The 22,521-nt window shown below is 34.4% G+C and overlaps 1 protein-coding gene across 2 annotated transcripts in view; it reads right to left on the bottom strand.

Annotated features, from left to right (window-relative positions):
- The window catches only part of LOC123537392 (alpha-(1,6)-fucosyltransferase-like), a 31,295-nt gene extending 9,166 nt beyond the window's left edge, over window positions 1–22,129 (bottom strand). The window contains exons 1-8 of one of the 2 annotated variants that reach the window (XM_045321090.2): window positions 21,951–22,129; window positions 15,709–15,837; window positions 13,939–14,050; window positions 11,823–11,874; window positions 10,623–10,805; window positions 4,871–5,117; window positions 4,257–4,427; window positions 3,911–4,058 (exon numbers count right to left, since the gene is read on the bottom strand). In XM_045321090.2, the coding sequence (XP_045177025.2) occupies window positions 3,911–4,058; window positions 4,257–4,427; window positions 4,871–5,117; window positions 10,623–10,805; window positions 11,823–11,874; window positions 13,939–14,050; window positions 15,709–15,837; window positions 21,951–22,006 (1,098 nt within the window). In that variant the 5' untranslated portion in view covers window positions 22,007–22,129. The remainder of the gene's footprint in view (window positions 1–3,910; window positions 4,059–4,256; window positions 4,428–4,870; window positions 5,118–10,622; window positions 10,806–11,822; window positions 11,875–13,938; window positions 14,051–15,708; window positions 15,838–21,950) is intronic. The other variant, XM_045321092.2, reaches the window with a different exon arrangement.
- Window positions 22,130–22,521: the final 392 nt, after the last annotated feature.

Raw genomic sequence — 22,521 nt, 5'->3', positions numbered from 1 at the left:
TGTATTATTTAATGAACTGAAATGGTTATCGTTTAGGAACAGGTGTCATTATCACGCAGCGGTCTTGGTATATAAAGTTCAGAGAAACCTTTCGCCCAGTTATATAAAAGAATTGCTCAACTTTTCCAGTAATAACGCATATAGCCTTAGATCGATTTCAAATAACAATTTAGTAACACCTAAACAACGAACTAATTACATAAAAGCTTATTTTTCATATATCTCTGCATATTACTGCAATACCACTCGTACAGATAGTCGTTCCCTAACATCTCTTAACTCATTTAAAAAGTCACTGAAATCTTTTTTGTTACATGAATGTACCAACTAAGATTCGAGATTATATAAAGTCTTTGACTGTAAAACTTACTCTATAATGTTTAAGTATGAATGCGATTTTAGATTATGCTTTCTGGATGATTGTCGAGTAATTTAACGTTTGTACATTATGTTATAGAAGGCCATGTTTGAACTTAGATGTTAAATGTTTTATTTGCATGTCTGTACATGTTACCTTCTGAAAATAAAGAATTTATTATTATTATTATCATTATTATTATGTATACAGTTTTGAGCCTTTTACTTTTTAGCATGTTGATTTCGTTTCATAACAATTGCAGAATCCCGAGGGATTGGTTGGTGCCCAAGTCCGGTTATTGTACCTGTACTGATAAACGAATATATCATCCCTCAACGTCATTAAGTTTCAATGAAATGCTTGTGAATGTCTGCCTTTTGAATTACTAGTATCCGTTTTGGGGCGTAATACGTTTACGCTTGCCACGGAACGGGCATAATAAAAAGGTGTTGTAGGTAGGGCACTGACTAAATTTCGAAATTATTAGTTGTACTACAGACTTAAGCAGAAAAAATAGTTCATTCATGTAAATTATTTATTTCATCTGACTTAAAGTCTTGATTTTGTTTAAGCAAATTCTGCACAAGTACTACTGGTATCTGAAACTAACTCGAAAAAATGAAATAATCTTGGTGTCAAATTTATGATTTTACTGATGTATTTTTCGGAACACCAATTACTTACTTGTAAATTTAATAAGTGTGGAGAACATATCCTTATATAACAATTACATTTCTAGGTTTTTAATCAACATTCCTACAAAGATACGGGGGTTGTTTGGCTTGGATGTGCGCGATATAGACCGTGCGGTCTGCTCAAATAGGATAATGGCAATACGAAGGTTGCCACAGAGACTGCTAGAAAACTATGTGCTATCATGTCAAAGACATTAGGAGTGATCAGATCTCGTTTGATATTAGACTTACTAGGAGACTCCATAATGTTAGAGTGACACAGGCCATATAGAAATAGAGTGACACTGGGTATACAGAAAAAGAGGAATTAGATTGACAAGTTACAGTGACACTGGAGAGATAGAAATTGAGAAATAATACTGAAGATATAGAGCAACACTATAAGATAGAAATTGAGGAAATATACTAACAGGTTAGAATTATAATGGACAAAAAGAAATAAAGAAATTAGACTGCCAATGTAGAGTAACATTGGACCGGTAGAAATACAGAAATTATACTGACAAATAAGAGTTACACTGGACAGATAGAATAGAAGAATTAGAGTGATAAGTTACGAGTGATATTGGACATATAGAAATAAAAAAATTAGACTGCCAAGGTAGAGTAACATCGGACAGGTAGAAATAGCGGAATTATACTGACAAATAAGAGTTACACTGGACAGATAGAATAGAGGAATTATACCGACAAGTCAGTGTGACATTGGACATATAGAAATAAAGAAATTAGACTGACAAGGTAAAATACCACTGGACAAGTAGAAATAGAGGATTTTTTCTCACAAATAGATTGACATTTGAGAGATAGAATAGAGGATTTAGACTGACAAGTTACAGTGACACAAGACAGATAGAAATTGAGAAATAATACTGACGATATAGAGCGGCACTATATTGATAGAAATTATACCTACATAATAGAGTTACACGGGACATAAAGAAATAGGGTATTTACACAGACAAAATAGAGCGACTCTGGAATTAAAGAAACAGAGAAAATTATACTGACAAATAAGATTGACAATGGATATAAAGAAATAGAGGAAAGAGACTGACAAGTTAGAGTGACACTGGACATAAAGAAATAGAAAATTTACACGACATACACGTTTGAAATAGAGGAATTATACTGACGGGTTTGAATGACACTGGACAAATAGAAATTCAGGGATTAAACTGATAATATAGAGTGACACTGGAAATAAAGAAATAAAGGAATTAGACTTACACATTATAATGTCACCTGAAAGAATTGTACAAGGTAGAGTGACACTCAACAGAGAGAGAAAGGGGAATACGACAGACAAGTTCGAGTAACACTGGACATATTGAAATTGAAGAATGATACTGACAAGTTATAGTGACATTGGACAGACAGAGGTAGAGAAATTAGACTGACAAATAAGAATAACACTTGAAATATAGAAATAGAGGAATTAGACAGACAGATAAGAATAACACGGGGCATATAGATTAAACTTACAAGTAATAGTGACAGTAGACATGTAGAAATAGAGGAATTAAACTGACAAAAAAATTTAGAGTGACACATGAAATGGAAATGATGCATTAGACTGACAAGTATGAGATACCCTGGACATATTGAAATAGAAATAAAATCTGAAAAGTAGATCCCTCGGAAGCACCGAGAACAAGGCAAACAGTGAAAATTGCAGTCTCGGTTTGATTGAGTCTGTTCATGAGCAGTAATGGAAAATGCAACACTGCCCACTCCCGCTAGCACCGGCTTAAGCAGTATTCAATCTTCAAATCTAAATGAGTTGAAATCAATTTTCCCGAAGGACCAGAAAATATAACAACACTGAGATGAAGACGGGCGACTTTTTACGGCCGCCACACAGCGCTTAACACCCGCTGTTGTGAAGTAACTAAAATCTGAAAAGTAGATCCCTCGGAAGCACCGAGAACAAGGCAAACAGTGAAAATTGCAGTCTCGGTTTGATTGAGTCTCTTCATGAGCAGTAATGGAAAATGCAACACTGCCCACGCCCCCTAGCACCGGCTTAAGCAGTATTCAATCTTCAAATCTAAATAATCTAAATTAGTTGAAATAAATGATCCCGAAGGACCAGAACATAAAAAAAACACTGAATGATACTGACAAGTTATAGTGACACTGGACAGATAGAGGTAGCGGAATTAGACAGACAAATAATAATACTGAGCATATAGAATAGAGGAATTATACTGACAAGTAAGAGTGATACTGGACATGTAGAAATAGACGAATTAGACTAACAAAGCATTAGAGTGACTCTTGACATGGAAATGAGGCATTAGACTGACAAGTTAGAGTGACACCACACTGGACAAACAGAAATAGAGGAAAAGACTTACAAATTAGAGTGACAAATGACAGATAGAAATATAAGAATTATATTAACTAGTTAGAGTGACACTGGATAGGCAGTGTAACACTGGTCATATAGAGGAATTAGACTGAGAAGATAGAATGACAGTGGGCAGAGAGAGAGAGAGAGAGAGAGAGAGAGATTAGACTGACAAATTAGAGTGACACTGAACATATAGAAAAAGAGGAATTACAATAACAAGTAAGAGTGACTCTGTACAAATAGAAATAGAGGAATTACACAGACAGCTTAGAGTGACACTGGAAATACAGAAATAGAGAAATTAGATTGACAAGTTAGAGTAACACGTGACATATAGAAATAGAAAAATAAGACTGTCACTGGGTATATAGAATAGAGGAATTATACTGACAAGTTTGAGTGGCACTGAGGATACAGAAATAGAAGATTTATTCTGAAATTTTACACTGGCAGATAGAAACAGAGGAATTAGATTGACAATTTAAATTTAGAGTGACTTACATTTGACGACATCGTACAAATCACAAAGTCACACATAGACAACATATGAACATCAAACAAAATCCCTTGGAGAGATGATTCTGTGTATCTTGTACGTTTTGCGGTTATGGACGCTTCTGCATCGTGAATAAATGTGTAATTTGGGTACCTGAAATTCAAGCAACAAAATCTTTACTAAATTTTGTGGAGTTAACATCATTTGGTTCTACCGTTGAGAAATGTACACAATAAATACACATTCACCAGGTTTGAATGCACTCAGTATGTTAGGCTAGAATACTAACTAAACAGCACGAGGAATGCGAGACATATATTACCATATAACAACAGCAAAGCTGTCACATACTTATTTTGGGCTTCTTTCAGAACATCTGGATTATCAGTAGCGAGATAAATATATCGTGACTTGGTATCATTTTTTACGTGAATGTTGAACCATTTGTCGACATGCTTCATATACTCTTCCAAACGATGATAATCAGCTTCAAGTTTTTTGTCTGTTCTTCGAACATGTATTCTGAAAATACGGATCTAAGCAGTTTCTAAATCTTTTCAACAAATTGTGAATGTTCATCAGTATAAAATTTGAGCCAGTTAAAGAAAAAATCTATTTGTCGCTACAATTATTTTCGCATACAGAAAAAAACCCTCAAAAAACTGTTTGCAATAGAGAATAAGCGCTATGCTACAGTTAATTTCTTATGAAACAGTGTGAATTAAGTACACAATATTAGCCTCTGTAATGATAAAGAGAGGTATTAAGCAGTTGCATAGAAAATACATCCAGTAGCTCTCATTGAGGAACTATATAGAGTTGCAATTTGGATTATTTACAAATCACTTAATTTAATATAAATAGAGTTTAATTAGAAAACAAGTTACAATACGTTCAACAGGTTTTTGAATTTGTGATAAAGAAACTGATATTCTAAGTTCTGAATATTTTGTTATAGTTCATACCCAACAACTGGTCGCTTGAAGACTAATTTCTTCTGACGTTGTTGAAAATGATTTTGCAATGTTCTTTTTGGTCTTGTTAGATATTTAACGAACTGTCCAACCCACCAGACTGACGGGTTTCTGTGTACACGGGTTAGATTGTCTGCAAGGTCCTCTGGTATTGCCAATGGGAGATACTTTGGCCGATATGACAAGTGCTGCATCAATGGTAATCCAATCACTTTGATGTGTGCTATATTGCTTAAATCTGTAAGAAAAAATGTCACTATCTTCCGAGGGGTATAAAAGGGCCAAGCAGTTGGATTGCTTCCGCTTTCTCCACTCGATAAACAATCACATGTTATAGAACTTTAAACAATTTTACTGAAGTAACCCTATTTTAGTAATCGTTAATTTAAGAATACATTGTTGATTCACCGCTTTCATATTCTAACCATCGTATTTTTTACTTTTATCAATTCCGAAGAATATTCCTCCAGGCAATAATTTTGCTATATAGAAATAAGAAGGGCAGGTATACATTTTACTTAATTACAAAAATACAAAATAAGAATCCTTAGGTGCAAAAAGTATATCCTCTTGAAACATTTCATTCATCACATGCTATTTTTTATGTGTTTTATCTTGAAAATTGATTGACTGACGCAACGATTTTTAAAGCCATCATTTCATTATGTTTTCTCATCTATTTCCATACAAGATATGTAAAAGTGTCATATATGCATTTATTTCATGTAAAAGCAGCTTTTTTGTATAAAACCATTATTATAAAGCCTTAGATGCTTTCACCGAATATATATATATATATATATATATATATATATATATATAAAATTTCAATTTGTAAGGAATAAACAGCAGCAGACTTCTGTGTTTTACAATTATTTTAATTCTTCACTGCAAGCGCTTTCAAAACATATATCTTCAGGCAGTTTACATTATAATATAATATATATAATATATATTATATATATTATATTATAATGTAAACTATTATATATATTATATTATAATGTAAACTGCCTGAAGATATATGTATTGAAAGCGCTTGCAGTGAAGAATTAAAATAATTGTAAAACACAGAAGTCTGCTGCTGTTTATTCCTTACAAATTGAACTTTTATATATTTTATACCTGCACAAGGATTTTACTGACATTTTTAATTAATATATATATATATATATATATATATATATATATATATATATATATATATATATAAACTTGACAATGAAAAGACTCGGCACAAGATGGAAGTCTATAAATCAAATAAATAAAATGACTTCACATGCCTTTCCAACTGTATTTAATTATAAAAATACAAACTAGTTTCGCCTATCGGCTCATCAGTGTACATACAATGTAACGTGACGTTACTATGGTGATGACGCGACGTCAATATAAAGGGACGTAATTCTGACGTTATTTTCTCAAAGGGGCGTAATAAACGTTGTTATTTAATTATTCAGAATATAACTGTTACTGTAGGCTGTTAAGTTTTGGTTTAAAGCATTTTATAAAATAATTTTCTTTCGCTAACCTAGCTGAAGTACTATCTACTTTCATTTTAAAAAATGGAAACATTTGAAACTTTGGATCTTTATTACTGCAAATATCTATATGATTACTTAGTGGAATTTGTCTAGTTGAAGGGTCTCGTATTTGTTGTGCGTGGATAGTTCTTCTTGTTCTGAATTTATCGCCAGTTTGGCCAACATCACAATAGTAACGTAACGTTACATTGTATGTACACTGATGAGCCGATAGGCGAAACTAGTTTGTATTTTTATAATTAAATACTGTTGGAAAGGCATGTGAAGTCATTTTATATATATATATATATATATATATATATATATATATATATATATATATATATATATATATATATATATATATTTGAAATGATGTGTTTATCATTATTTTAAGAATTTGATGAACAATGTCTATTTACTAATTTTGAAGAATAATTCAACGCAAAGTTGTTATTGTAGCATCACATGCAGCATGATGAAAATATTAAAGTAAATGATTCAATCATTTAAGTAAATCTATATTCAAATGTTTTATGCAAAATAATGAGTCTAAGCTTTAACGTAATTTTAACAATTCTACTTGTACAGATAACACGACCTTTACGACATAAAACCTTGATCAGTAAAATCTTCATTTAACGATACATTCATTGCTAAAAAAAAGAGAGATGCACTTTTTCTTCTTCAGTTGTTGTTCTTTTATATCTATAATCAATTATATCATTTAGGTCTTGATAAGGTCATTAGCTCGCAAAAACCTACTTTGTAATGTGGAAGTTCTAAAGGACACATACAATGTTCACAGACCTATCCGGTGGAGAAATAATAAGGAACAAAAGATGAATATTTGCAGGTAGACTTTTTTACATATTTTTATATTTAACAAAATCAAGGTTCGCCATGGTCAAAATAAACGGGAAATTATGTCCGGAAGATTGCACAATCAAAACAAGTGAAAGGTGATCAATTTTACAAATTTGCATTTCTTATGAATTTCGGCTAAGTGTATATTTATAAATGTTAATCTTTGACAAATTCAATACAAAACTTCTAATGGTCATACCATTCATTTGGCAAATTTTGTTTAATAAGCTAAAATAACGTTGACTTGTTTTTTTTTCAACCAGGATAACAAAGTCAAATGTTGAAAATACCTCCAGTGAAAATCTAACACGTATTAAGCACTCTAAGTGAACACAGACACTAGTAAGTGCAAATAACCATTTGTAAAAACGTTCAAACAAAGCCATTACTTGATCAAAAGCCTATTAGCCACCTTATAAACATAACAAACGTTTAGAAGATGTACATTTAAACCATGTAAGACAACCTCCATAACGGCTACGCTAATAGTCTAATCCTGATAATACATGTTCAGTAACAAACTTTTTACATATGCATCCTGAAGTAATATGACTTTACGCGAGAAAATCTATTTTCTTCGTGACCGAACTTTTTTCAAATATGAATCAACTGATACCGAATAGATATTCCAGTGTTAAAATTAGACATACAAACCATATGGAATCAAATTTTTGTATTTTTAAAAGTAATTCAGTTAACTGCTTACATGCATATTGCTGTAATTTTAAAACAATTTTTGATGTTATTATTTTTCTTATTTTCTTTCCATTAGAGTATTCAATGCAAAAAATTATTTGCTTCTGCCTGTATAATGCTTTTTATTTCTTTCTTTTTGCAGTGTTAGGTCATATGTCGCTTTTTCCATGCTTTAGTGGCGGAGGAAGACCCCAGGTCCCCCTCCGGGCATTTCGTAAGGAAGGACCACTGGTTAGAACCACCGACCTTCCTTGAACAAGCTGAATGGCACCTCAGATGAAGAATTCTACGCCCCACGCTAGTTTGAACCCACAGCGGTGACAGGATGGTAATGCAAAGTCAGCGACCTAACCCTTCGAAAATGGATGTCCCCTTCCTAGAATTCCGGGGTTAACGATGATGAATGCGTATGACAAGGGTAGGCTACAATACGAATATCATAAACGTATTGCAGCACGCTTAAAATCGCACGCAGAAATGTTTTCGCACGAGCCTTAGTAACGGATTTGTGAGCAATGTGTCACGGGTTTCAGGGTGGTTTCTGTGTTATTTACTGTCAATGAAAACGAAAGAGGGTTAGAAATTCACTGTGGCGAAGCTGTTCGCGTCGTATGCAGAAAATGATCGAAAGTTCAGGAAAACATGGCGTCGAATATTTCGAATCAAACTGAAAAGTCTTCACTTTGTATTAAATGTAAATGTTCCAACAAAGAATTGTTCTCTCCATGCATGTGCATATGTATTTTATCATGCCTTCGTTTGTCAATGATGCCCTAACAAAGCAGGAGAATGTGACTAAAATACATTTTTACGGCGGATATGAATTACGGGAATCTTTTTTGATAATCAGATTATCGTTCTGCAACATGTCTTATTTACACATTATATATTCTATCTTTTGGTTGTCCATGATATTGTATCAAGTACTCAATTGCTTTTACTAAAAAAAGAAATGGTTTTACAGAAGCGGTCTAGATTTCTTCAACATTCAACGAAAATATTAATTAAGTGTATTTTAGTATCTTGTGATTGTAATACCTTACTTGATCTGCCATTTTAAACACATATTTTGTGTATCATATTGTATTATATTTCAGCAATGCATGGCGCTAACAATTTAAGGGGCGTGGGCAGTATTGCATTTTCCATTACTGCTCATGAACAGACTCAATCAAACCGAGTCTGCAATTTCCACTGTTTGCCTTGTTTTCGGTGCTTCCGAGGGATCTACTTTTCAGATTTTATTTACTTCACAACAGCGGGTGTTAAGTGCTGTGTGGCGGCCGTAAAAAGTCGCCCCGACTTCATCTCAGTGTTGTTATATTTTCTGGTCCTTCGGGATCATTGATTTCAACTCATTTAGATTTGAAGATTGAATACTGCTTAAGCCGGTGCTAGGGGGCGTGGGCAGTGTTGCATTTTCCATTACTGCTCATGAACAGACTCAATCAAACCGAGTCTGCAATTTTCACTGTTTGCCTTGTTTTCGGTGCTTCCGAGGGATCTACTTTTCAGATTTTATTGTTTATGAGAAACCGCAGACGATGCATCTGACTTTAACACAACATTAAAGTTCTGATCCACGAAATAAATGCGTCGAATTATTTTTCCATTTTTTCCGTACTTCCTCATTTTTATCAGTCCGGGAAAACCTCGTACTGCCTATCATTTTCTAATATCTCCCAAAAATAACAAAATCTTCGCTTTTTTACTTGGTAGGCCTTCACAAAGAGATAATACATTTTAAAAATGATATTTCTGGCAGATAGATTGCCGTAACTCCTATCCACAATTCAAATGCATTTTTTATCGTTTGTCTTTATTTGTCAGGGCATCATTAACAAACGAAGGCATTGATAATATTCATATACACATACAAGGAAAGAGCAAGTTGGACTGTCTTTGGTGGAACATTTACTTTTAATGCAAAGACAATACCGATTTACCTTGTTGACAAATCGAAGAAGTCGACGCCATGTTTTCCTGTACTTTTGGTCAATTTCTGCATACGACACGAACAGCTTCGCCACAGTGAATTTCACATATTGATAAGTTTGTTCTATATTTGGTTTAATTTTGAAAATTTACAGTCATTTGGCCTCTACTAAATTGCTACTATTGAACAAATAACATAAATTGAAAAGTACATTTTCTTAAATTTCACGGCTTTCATGAAGGAATTGCGTGTTAACATCTCCTGAAGCCCGCGGGAATGTTTGTGATCGAGACCGAGCTCGGGCACTAACCAATCCCTGGGGATTCTGTATATATTATAACAAGAAATGAACACGCGCTTACGCTATTCTAACATAACACGTTTCACGTTGACGTCATTTCCTTTTGAATTATCCGTTTTTGGATCGTATAGTTTTTACCACGGTACCAAGGTACTGGCGTTAATAAGGTGTTTTAATAGCACGTGAGCGCGAGAATCTTTTTGTTTACACACGTTTTCTCTCCTGTTAAAACACCTCTCGAAAAGTGACAAGAACAGCAGTTGTCCGAAACCGTTTCTCATGTGACTGACAGCCCTAAGCGTTTATTGAAGTGATTTAAATAAGTAACAATAAAGTGGTATTTCTGTTTCGGGGACCTGGAGTTTTCAAATTGTTGAAGTGGATTTACGTTTAACCTACTTTTGTAGTATAAACACTTACTTTTAGTTATGGTAACTTTATGGTTCATAGTCGATGTACAATTACCACTGAGAGGAAGAAACATCGTTTCCCATCCCTCCTTAGCGTACTTCCAGCCCTTTGATTCTAATATCAGTGTCCTTTGTGTAGCGTAAGCTACGATTAAGCAGAACGTCAGCTGGTGTAGATTACTTCCAAAACCATCTATATAAGTTACAGGAAAAGAAAAAAAGATCTTGGTTGTAAATGATTGACAAATAAAGATTGTAAAAGATATAGTATGAAAACGAAGTATCGAGGTTTACTAACATCAACAGTAAAGTCATTAGTCTTTCTTATGTTATCATTTCAGAGTATACATACAATAATATAATAGTGTTTTCTGAACAAACTCCTCATTTTAAGAGATTTAGAATTGTTTTAAACTTCAATCAGTTGTGCATTTGCATTCAAACAACAGTAAACATAAAAAATATAATAAAGAAAATGACTTGCGATGCTAACCTTTTGGAACTTGATAATACTACATCACAAGAAAAAATAAAAAGGAATGCTATTTACACTTGACTTTGTGTTCTTCAAACTTGGATACTGAACCGAACAACCCGGAATTCCAGCATTCCAGTATCTATCATCATCCGCCCGAGGGTTGTCGCTAAACGATGCCTAACGAGATTTGCCCACCCCGCCTTTACTTGGGAATAAAATATACGAAATTCGCCTTGATGGCGACACTCGGTCATATAAATACTATCACCCAAGTGCATTTATGCTGTCACTTGATTTTTATACCGTTTTACATAAACTAAATAATACAATCCTAATTCAGCTTATTTTTAGATAGATTATGTGCATATAATTGTACTGATGTGTTCTCGCGCTAATATACGCTGTGGTAATCTTTGTTCTATATACAGAACTGGGGATCTACTGCATAAATTCCAGTTAGGTGGGGGTCCTTCCTATGTTAAAAATCTTTAAAATTACAATAACAGGATTTTCCCTTCATGATACTAAAATCAGAGATGGCATTCAAATTCGCCTGAAATCTTTTGGCCAAAAAGCAATGCATTTCCGATGTCAGGCCGATTGCTTAATTGTGCATGTTTAGGCCAGAGATGGCATTGGCTCTTCTTGTATACCGGATAGAATAAAAAGAACCATAAATATGTCACAACAGGTCAAACCATATATCTGATGATTGCCTAGAGAACAACTTACGGCTGGTTTGTCTACATAATACTTTTCTTGCAGCTGTACAATTCTTCGGATTCTACAATGGAAACAACCCATATTGAATAAACACATTTTCATCAAAATTGTTCGAACTTCAATGAGACATTTGACCAAGCGCTTGATTGTATATGTTCGTTTGTAACTTTTAGTATTTCTTTTAAAACAGGGTCATGATAAACAAATGAATGAAGTATTGCTATGCAATACAAAGTCCCATACCGGAAGGAACCTAATTTTCTCTACTGCAGTCAATGATGTCTATTTAAGTTTAATTACGGTCCATCCGCACTTTCAGACACAAAGAAGCATATAAATGCCACGTATAGTATGCGCAACTTGACCGCGATGGTTGACCTTAGGCTGATTATTCATATCGATTATTTCATTGTAGAAATAAGGGGTGCTTAGGGTAGCCGTATATATTATATGGAATTAGTTTGTATACAGTATAGTTTTTTTTTTTAAACTTTCCAATACACTAATTCATATTTACACAAATTTATATTTCCATTTTCTCGTGCAGCTCGCGTTTTTAAATGCAAAGAGATTAAGTGTTTTACGTACACTCCTTTTTTACTAATAGGTTGTACCTCTTTATGTATTATAATACAAAGGTCAACCATCGGGGTCAAGTTGCGTCCACTATAGAGTATAGACCGACAGTCAATGTGTATAAACAATATTGCACTATATATACAATATGTTATAACACTACGCTTGGATTAAAATTGGCATATACAAAAATCTACACTTGTTGACTGTTTTGTATCATCTATAAATATAAAAAAGTATTTAATTTTAATTTTGGTAACATTTCATATTGAAATTGGTCGGAAAATATGAGACAAAAATGTAAGAAAACATATTAAAGGGAAGTAATGCTGAAGAAAATACCCCAACAACTTTTTACAATCGGGTCAATATGACACATGAGCTTATATAAAACTGTTTTGCAGACTAAACAGGAAAAGATCAAAGTTGACTTTTGACCTTCAAGTGTGACCTTGACCTTTGCGCTAGGGGTCTGGGTGTTGTACATGACATTTGTCTCATTATGGGAAACGTTTGTGTCAAGTAATATTAAAGTTCCTTTAAGGACCGGACAGGAAAAAAAGCCTTGTTGGCCTTTGACCTCCAAGTGTGACCTTAACCTTTCAGCTACGGGTCCGGGCTTTGCGCTAACAAATTGTTTCATCCAGGGAAATATTTGTGCCAACTGATATTTAAATCCTGTTTTGCAGAACAAATTTATCGACAGGACAGGGAAATACCCCTATTGACCTTTGATCTCCAAGTGTGTCCCTGACCTTTAGGTTTTAGGTGTTGTGCATGTCACGTTGTCTGATTATGGAACATTTATGCCAAGTAAAATTGTAAATCCTTGATGGATGACAGAATTATGGACCGGACACAAAACACCCTGTTCATGCTATGTTAACATTTGACTGCCAAGTGAGACGTTGACCTTTGACCTAGGAGTCTGAAAGTTGTGCTGACACATTATCCTTTTATGGGGTACATTTGTGCCAAGTAATATTCAAATCCCTTCCTAAATGACAGAGTTATGGACCGGACAGGAAAAAAGCTCTGTTGACATTTAACCTCCAAGTGTGACCTTTACCTTTGAGTTATGGGTCTGAGTTTTGCGCATGACACGTCGTCTCATCATGGGGAACATTTGTGCCAATTAATATCAAAATCCCTTGATGAATGACAGAGCTATGGACCGGACACGACATTGCGGACGGACGGACGTTCCTACATATGGGTATTTATGTGGCTACTCTTCGTGCTCTCTATTGTTCTTTTAGCCACGTAAAATAAAAATAGACACATAAAAGCTTACGGAATGAATGACATCAAAGAAAAAGTTCAGTTACCTATTGTTCCTATAGCCACCTAAGTATGCAAATGTAAGCTCGGACAGACGGACAAACAGAATGACAGACGGAAAAGTGCAATCATATAGTCCCCGAAACTGGTTTTCAAGCAGCAGAAGACTAATAAAGATAAAGAATGAAGAATTGCATGTTAAAGCAAATATTAATTACTTGTGCAGAAATCAAAGTGAAATTTTGCAATTAATTTTAATTCAACAAACCTGCAAATACGAAAGCCTACGCTGTACTAGTTTTCCTAATTTTCGCAATTCACTTATTTTCCAGTGCGACGATTCATCTGGGTGACTTCGGTTTAGACGAGAAGTGATATACCTGAAAATTTTACGTAAATATTGAATCCACAAATGTCTGGTAGATTTTAAAATAAAATATTAAAATTCAATAAATCGGTGATTGAAACTAAAAATAAGAACTTTTTGTTCAATGTACGTGAAAAACAAATTGTTCATATGATCATAGTTACGCCCAACCGTAACCAGTAACAAGACTTCCGTGACTTAGTAAGCAGTTAAAATATTACCGCTCATGCTGCTTTATCCTGTATTATAGCATTGGCAATCTAAGAAACGAGACTGTTAACAAATTATTTTATGATGACAAAACATCAAAACTGACATATAATGTCTTATGAAACATCCTCACCTGCCGGAAATCATGCATAGTGTAAATATACTTGTCTATGCTTTGAAACAGTGACATGGATTTTCACTATATGTGCAACTCTTTCAATCTTGGCATAGATTTTATGAGGACAAACTTTCTTACCAGGTTTCATGTAATTCGGGGGAGACATGTGACCTCTAGAATGTTTACAATTTTGTTTGATTTTGTATGATAATATAATGTAGCAATAGAAAAGGTGGAAAACTTTAGATCCATAATGACACAGTTTCGAAACTGACAGATTTCATGAAAGCCAAGGAGAAAACAAGAATTCTCTTACCGAAGTGGATTCGAGACTTACTTGGGGCGTTGAATTCTTCATGTAAGGAAGCCATCCAGGTGGCTTACGGAAGGTCGGTGGTTCTACCCAGATACCCGCCCATTATGAAATAATGCAGGGAGGGGAACCTAGGGTCTTCCTCCACCGTCAAAGCTAGAAAGTCGCCATATGACCTAAATTGTGTCGGTGCGACATTAAACCCAACTAATCAAACAAACAAACAAAACAAAAAATTCTCTTGGACTAAGATTTAACCTGGAAATTAAACTAAAAAAATTATATATTAATATTTCAATCTTGACGTAGATTTCCTAAAAAGACGTTCTGACAAGATGACATGTTGATCATATAGAAAATATGACCTTTTATAGTGTGAACAGTGCTACTTCTATTATTTGACCCCAGTTTGGAGCTTGGCCTAGATTTCTTGAAGAAGGGGATTCATGTACACTAGATTGATAAGAAGTTTCTTTTACCACTTGTAATGTAGCTTTGCTTTATTTACCACAGTTTACCTGGTTTTGAAATATACCTAGATTTGATAAGAAACATTTTGACCAATAAGGGTCTATGAATAATTATTAATTGGGACCTTATGAGTGTCAATGTTTTTCTATGATTTAACATGGCACCTGGTTTTTTACCCAAATGATTCAGTTTCTGTAAATAATTATGTAGATCTGGTTTAAAATGTGGCCCTCAGACTACAACCAAAGGTTTTCTATGACTTTACCAAGTGACCTAGTTGACCCAGATGACCTTGAATATTCTGCTGAGGATGGCAAACAATCTGACTGGTCATTGGATTGGATAAAACGTTTGGTCCCTAGTATGTTGATACATAACAGTAAAAGTTTTGAAAACGGATGACCTATGAAATGTACGACGGACACAATGAGCACCTTATTATCAGTAGACCTTAAAAAGTGAGATTAAAATGTGTAACATGCGACTGATAAATCCAGTGGAAGTTCTTTTTATGTCTAATTAAATAGGTTAGAGACAATCTTTAATTAAGACTACTAGCCTTTTGTCTGCAGAAGGATTCAACATCTCTGACGGCCCTGCGTTCCGAGTAAGTGTATCTTCAATGTCCCAACCTATAAACACCAAAATTACCACACTTAAGCAGGACAAACCAATTATGCATATCAGCCTGAAAAATATGACATAAACGCAAAATTCAGCTTTGACAATAGCAAGAGATAAACTCACATTACAATACTAGTACTAGTAACTGGAAATTCTATTCTGAATGAATTTGTAACTTTCACATATTGTCATTGTGCTGACAGAGATGTATAAATATGAACAAATAGAGAGCAGGCAATACGAATTGGTACTCGGAGCTGGAAAGTAAGGTGTGCAGATGACGAAAAGACAGAGACAGCGCCACATGAGGACGCGATTCATGGATTTGCCGATCCTATTATGTCGTTCATTTCGCATCAACACCGAAAAAAAATCATTTCATAAATACCAACAAAAGATAATTTTTTTGTTTGAAGAAAAATATGTTTTGTACAATACCAGTGTAACAAAAATGTTAAATTGTCGTGTGTTTCTTAAAAGTACCAAATTTGCTTAGACACGCTATATATAATTAAACGCCCCTTCATCTCAACATGGGGTGGCTGCCATTTTTCGCATTGTTAAAGAAGTAAACAAAAGATTTCAGAGAAAATAATGGAAGTTAATATTTTTATTCAAATTAGTCTTTGGGGTTAGTGGTGGTTTTGCCACTGACCGTTCCAAGGCGGTGCCCCACTGTGTTCCTTTATTAAAAATTGCGTGTGCGTTTACTTTGTGTTTGTGTGTTGGTCATGGACACGTCCGTGTGCTTGGTTTACGTTTGGGGAGACTGCGTTTTTCAGAACGCGGCTTTCCCCGTTGGATATTCATCCTAGTTTGATTGATATTGATAATTTTTTTGCAGAAGGTTTAGTGTATATTATTTGTTAAAACAATCATTCGTTATTGACTTTGGATTTTTACAAAAATTTATATGTAAGTCAAAAATACTTTCTTATTTGAACATTTTGTCTTTGTTTAGGTGAGCATTCCTTTCTCTTCTAATAAGAACTGAAACAATATCCAATTCATGTACTGAAACATTGTAACATTGCTCTTTTTAAATGTAGTCATAATATAAATATGAAATATTTATCGCATGCTAATATCGATGAATATTCAAGTCTATGTACCCGGTGATAGTCATCAAGGCCCAGTGTGGTGAAAACCACGCTGAATAGAAGAGACTGTTAGGAGAATTCCTGAATGAAAAAAACAACTCGTGTTGAAACGTCATTATTTATTTCTGATTTTTAAATTTTCGTTTGCAAAAATATCAGTTATAATCTTATTAGAAAATACACATTTGATTTAACATCGGGAGAGAAAACTATTAATACGATCTTTGAACCTTTGAATGCGAACTCTGAACCTATAAAACGTTTATAACAAGAAAATGAAGTATTTAGTGAAAATCATGATCAAGCGGAGAATAACTATAGTGATGACATAACCAAAGTTTTCAAAATCATTCTAAACAGAGTAATTTAAAAGTGCATCACCGGAAATTATATAAAAAAAATCAAAGTTCATCGCGTACTTCGCGATAGGCTCATCGGCTCGGCGAATATTACCTTGGTTAGGGCCATAGGCCTATCGGTTCGGCAAAAATTACCTTGGTCAGGTCCATGGGCCTATCGGTTCGGCAAATATCATCTTGGTCAGGTTTATCTTTTATTGAAATCATAGTTCGGATATCGTTTTCACTCTGAAAAAGGCCACGTCAGATTCCGAAACAAACAGACAAAAACAAACAAGTAAAAAAAACGTTCGTCCTCGTATCCTTAGGTTTACTCTTTTTAGCCAGCTTAACCCTCAAGCCGCACCTGCATCACGCAGAATACAATACTGTAACTGATATGTACACAACACTTTATGGTACAAATAACATTTTGAAATTACCTTTGTGTAGTGAATGAGTGTACATTTCATGAAGCTTTATACTTTCAGGACGTCACTATAAAATCTACAACATTGTCTAATTTTTTAACGTGAATGTTAATTGAACAAGCAAATTCGATTAATTGGTATCCCCCGCCGAATGGGTCTGTGGTGAGGAATGGCAAGGAAATATATTAGGCAAAAAGTTAAGGATGTTACTAGGAAGCAAATAATTTCATTACATTTGAACTTAAAAGAACAGATGTCCTTAAGAGAGCACATTCAAGGAAGAAATCTGGAACGTGGATTGTAACATGGATGTGTGTGTGTGTGTGTGTGTGTGTGTGTAGAGTGGGGGGGGGGGGGGGTACAACTTCAAAAAAAAATTGAGGGGGGGGGGGGCGGTGACCGGTGAGGGTACGAAACTTCACATGTTGATAATAAATATCGATAGAAAAAAATGTTGTGTGTGGGAGGGGGGGGGGGGAGCGGGGTGCATGATCGGGGTGGTGGGCGTGACTGGGTGGAGAAGCGAGGTGGGGGAGGGTACAAATGTGCATGTTGATAAATTTTCATGAAAGGTTTAAGGTTTAAAAAAATGAAAAAATGAGAAAAAAATTGGGGGCGGGGGGTACACAACTTCACATTTGATAATAAATGTCCGTGGGGAAAAAATGAAAGAAGTTTAATAAAATTCTACCAATTGGTTAGTTTGTTATGCACAAATATATGAATTTGTAAACAATTAAAGGGCAATAACTGAAGTTACTAAAGATATCCTGACGAAATTGTGTGCGCACTACCACATTATAGTGATCTAAATTCAGTATAAGTTTCATAGTTCTAGGTCAAATATGTCACAAGTTATGAAGCAGAAATTGCCTTATTTATAGTACCCTATATAGTTAGCACTAGAAACTACTAAGGGCGGGGGACAATAAATATATCTATCACTAGAAGCCGTGATCAATATTATTGTTAGTTTTGGTAACGCTGATAGCCGACGGTTCAAAATCATTTAAATTATCACTTGGTTTATTTTATTTTTACTGAATTGTCTCAGTATTTTATTTTTAGCTCGACTATTCGAAGAATAGTCTAGCTATTCTACTCACCCTGGCGTCGGCGTCGGCGTCACACCTTGGTTAAAGTTTTGCATGCAAGTACATATGGCTATCATTTAAAGGCATATAGCTTTGAAACTTATTTTTTTTTTTCTAGGTCAATTACCAACCTCACTGGGTCAAGTCCCATAACTCTGACATGTATTTTGGCCAAATTATGCCCCCTTTTGGACTTAGAAAATTCTGGTTAAAGTTTTACATGCATGTTCCTATCTCTAAAACTAATGCAGATATTGAATTGAAACTTCACATGTGTCTTCGGGGTTATGAAACTAGGTGATAACATCAAGTCCCATAACTCTGACATGCAATTTGGGCAAATTATGCCCCCTTTTGGACTTAAAATTTCTGGTTAAAGTTTTGCATGCAAGTTACTATATACATAAATAATGCAGGTATTGGATTGAAACTCTATAGATATTTTAAGATTTAGGGTAATATTCCTGCTTCTGGGACATTGATTCGAATAGTCGAGCACTGGCTGTTATAGGGACATCTCTTGTTTTCCATCAATATCACTTATCGTTTCGGTAAGGTCTAATGTCTATTTCATTTTATCTTGAATGAATAGAAATTTATTACAGCTTCATGGAATGTGACTCGAAAAAAAACTCTGCGTTAGAATAGCAATGAAATACATGCATAGGTCAAAGTATCAAAATTTAGTTGTAAATATAGACTAATCAATGCGTATCTCACATTTATTATTTGGTAACTGAAGATTTAAAATTAATCTATACCTTTTAATTAAGAAATGAAATATATTTTTTAGGTGTTCATAGAATAGGATCGGCAAATCCATGAATCGCGCTAGCGATTCATGTTTATTTTGCCGATCCTATTCTGTCGTTCATTTCACATGAACACCGAAAAAAAAAGTTTCGTTTCTTATATTTACATTATATTTCCTTTTCATATGAAAACAATATTAAATTATAAATTGCACACATTTTGTTGCATTTAACATTAAGATCAGCTTCACGTCCATTCTGTTCACCAGACGGAATGTTCTCCCTGACTATACGCGGACAAAACAAAACAGCGGTCGGTTATCACTAAGCAGCGTTGACGTAACTTTCGCGCTTTTCCTTTGCTGTTCATACGAAATGAACGTCATAATTTTCAATGGAAAAGAATAGGGCGAATGTAAATATTTGTTATGTAATGATCAGCAAACCCAGTAATCTAATATTTTAAGTATTTCAGCATTTAATTTTGTCAATATGCTGTTATACTTTTTCATATACACGCTTTGCATGAAAAAAAGAAGAAGAGAAGTACGTGTATTTAGTTGGGTGGGTCTTTATAATGAGAGCATGTGTTCAAAGACGCGCCACAGAATGATGTATTCTATTGCACTTCCATAATACATGTATATAATTATACATTTTTGCATGAAAAAAAGAGATACAAGTATCAAAAATAAATTGACAGTGACATATATTCGTCCAAGACAATGTGTTTAATTATCAATTATTCGTTCTTTCGAGACGGCGTGCGCACCATTTACAAAGATGATATGTCATTGTCTCGCGTTAGCGCGCACGCCAGGACACTTCGAAATGTGATACATTGCCGGGCATCAACGCGACATATTTCGTCTTGACGCGGGTGCAAACACGCCAAAACGAAATCTTTGTGTATTGCGCGAAATAAAATGTTTCGTTCTGTCGTGTTCTATGTTTCGTTATGTCGTGTTGGCGCGAGCGCCAAAATGACACACAAAACTTGCAAAATTTCATTATAGCGCGGTGGCTCGGACGCCAGGACGACACAACGAAATGTTCTACAAAAGCAGAGTACACGCCAACGCGATATAACAAAATGTGCTCAATCAGCCACCAGAGAATTAAAATATTTAGAGTGATACTTGTATATATAAAAGATGATTGAAATATTTTTGATAAAACTCTTGAGCGAAATTTAAACCGACGGACATTAACCATTTTCTCGGCTGTGGTATAAAGAAGGCAGCAATACGGTGTAACAGTAACTTGAACCCGGACTGCAGAATAATAGTACGATCTCAAAAAAGCTATCGGTAACGAATGGCGTAAATATTAAATGCAAAATATGGTTTTCATTGCAGCTCTATTTGTCAATTTCTTAAATGATTAACAAGAGAATCACCTACATTAAACGGATTTAAGTAGCATCAAGTGTTACAGTAAAGTGTACATTAATACATGTTTAAAAATGTTTTATATTTGCCGAGATATTATGTACCAAAATGAAATTTCCTCATGAATTTAGTACATGAAATTGTAATTGTTCCTTCTCAAGAGAAGGAACATTTATGGTGAACATGTCACACTTGACTGAGCAAGTAATGGATACAAGGGTATCGCCAAAGGAATCCGATTTCCCGTAGGGCGCCACCATCTTGGACTCATGCATATTCATTACAGATAGCCTCTAGCCCAATATGTGTTTACGCATAATCAATCTTTATTCCAGTCTTTAAATAGTGCAATACAACTACGTAAAATAACAGAACAAGAAGACACAATAATAAAGTTTAAATCATGTAACTTCTCGATTGAATATATCATAGTAAAGAATAGAGATTAATGAAATGAATATGCATCATCTAAAAATAGACTCCCGCCAAAAAAAAGATACGTAATAAAATTCCTGGTCACGTGATTCCTTTAGCTTCTAACGTTTCAAATTTGCAAGTTATTTCTTCTGCGTACTTTTTTACTTCCTGATTTGTTTTTCGAATCGTAAACGCATGTACGAAATTTCTTTGTGTTAAGTGTGCGGGTACTCGCTGGTGTAGTCGCGTGATGAAAATATCCGGAAGTGAAATACAGACTGCAAGACAAATGCTTCCAATAGCATAATATGTACTGCACTTGCTTATATTAAAAAAAACAGCTTTGGGTTATGATAAAACTGTTAATACTTAGATTAGTTCTTAAATAGATCTAATTAAGTTTGCACAAAAAATGACAAAACATATTTTTCTCATTGCATTATTAAACATTTGTAACATTATGCTAAAACAATATCCCTTAAAAAGAATATTTTATATGTGCTACAAGGAACCTTTTGGTAAGCTAAATCTTGTAGTAAGTAAACAGTGGACGGACAAGTGAATATTTGTTTTAGACATTTTAACACAACATATCTTATCCCGATTTTCAGATACAAGCTTATCTTCGAAATCATAAAAAAAGATGCCACTCACCTTCCTTGGAGATTTTGCAGCATTGAAGCTTGTACAGAAGTTCTGATGGTACCCATAAAAGCAGGTATCCTCTAACAAATAACCTCAGTTATAAATATCCGTACAAACTTCTTTTATTTAAAATCATTTTAAATCGTAACTACTTGAAACTCAAACCCTGTAAATTTTAAACATTTCATTTTGAAGTACGGAAGAGAAATACTTCCAGGTGCGTATCATTTATTAAATTGAAATTCAGAGATATGTAATTCGAAATTTCGGCTTGCAAACTACCATATATGGACGTATATGACGTAGATTCTGGACAAGTTAAGGTACTTTTGATTGCCCTTGAGTGTCATAGAAACTGCTCGTGTAGTGCTCTCATTTCGAATGTTAGTTTATATTTGTCAAATTTCATGTCTAAAATTGTGTTATATATACCGCCATATAATGTATCAAAATGTCCTTTTGGTTCTAAGACCATCTGGAATTTATATGAATAAACTTGTAAACTTGTAAAATAAGGCCTAATTATAGTAAAGGAACCAGCGTGGGAGCCATCTGGTCTAGTCGCGTGATGTTGGACAGG

Source organism: Mercenaria mercenaria, chromosome 17, assembly GCF_021730395.1.
Source record: "Mercenaria mercenaria strain notata chromosome 17, MADL_Memer_1, whole genome shotgun sequence".
NCBI lineage: Eukaryota > Metazoa > Mollusca > Bivalvia > Venerida > Veneridae > Mercenaria > Mercenaria mercenaria.
The sequence above is the reverse complement of the archived record's forward strand: the minus strand, read 5'-3'. Positions and strand labels throughout refer to the sequence as shown.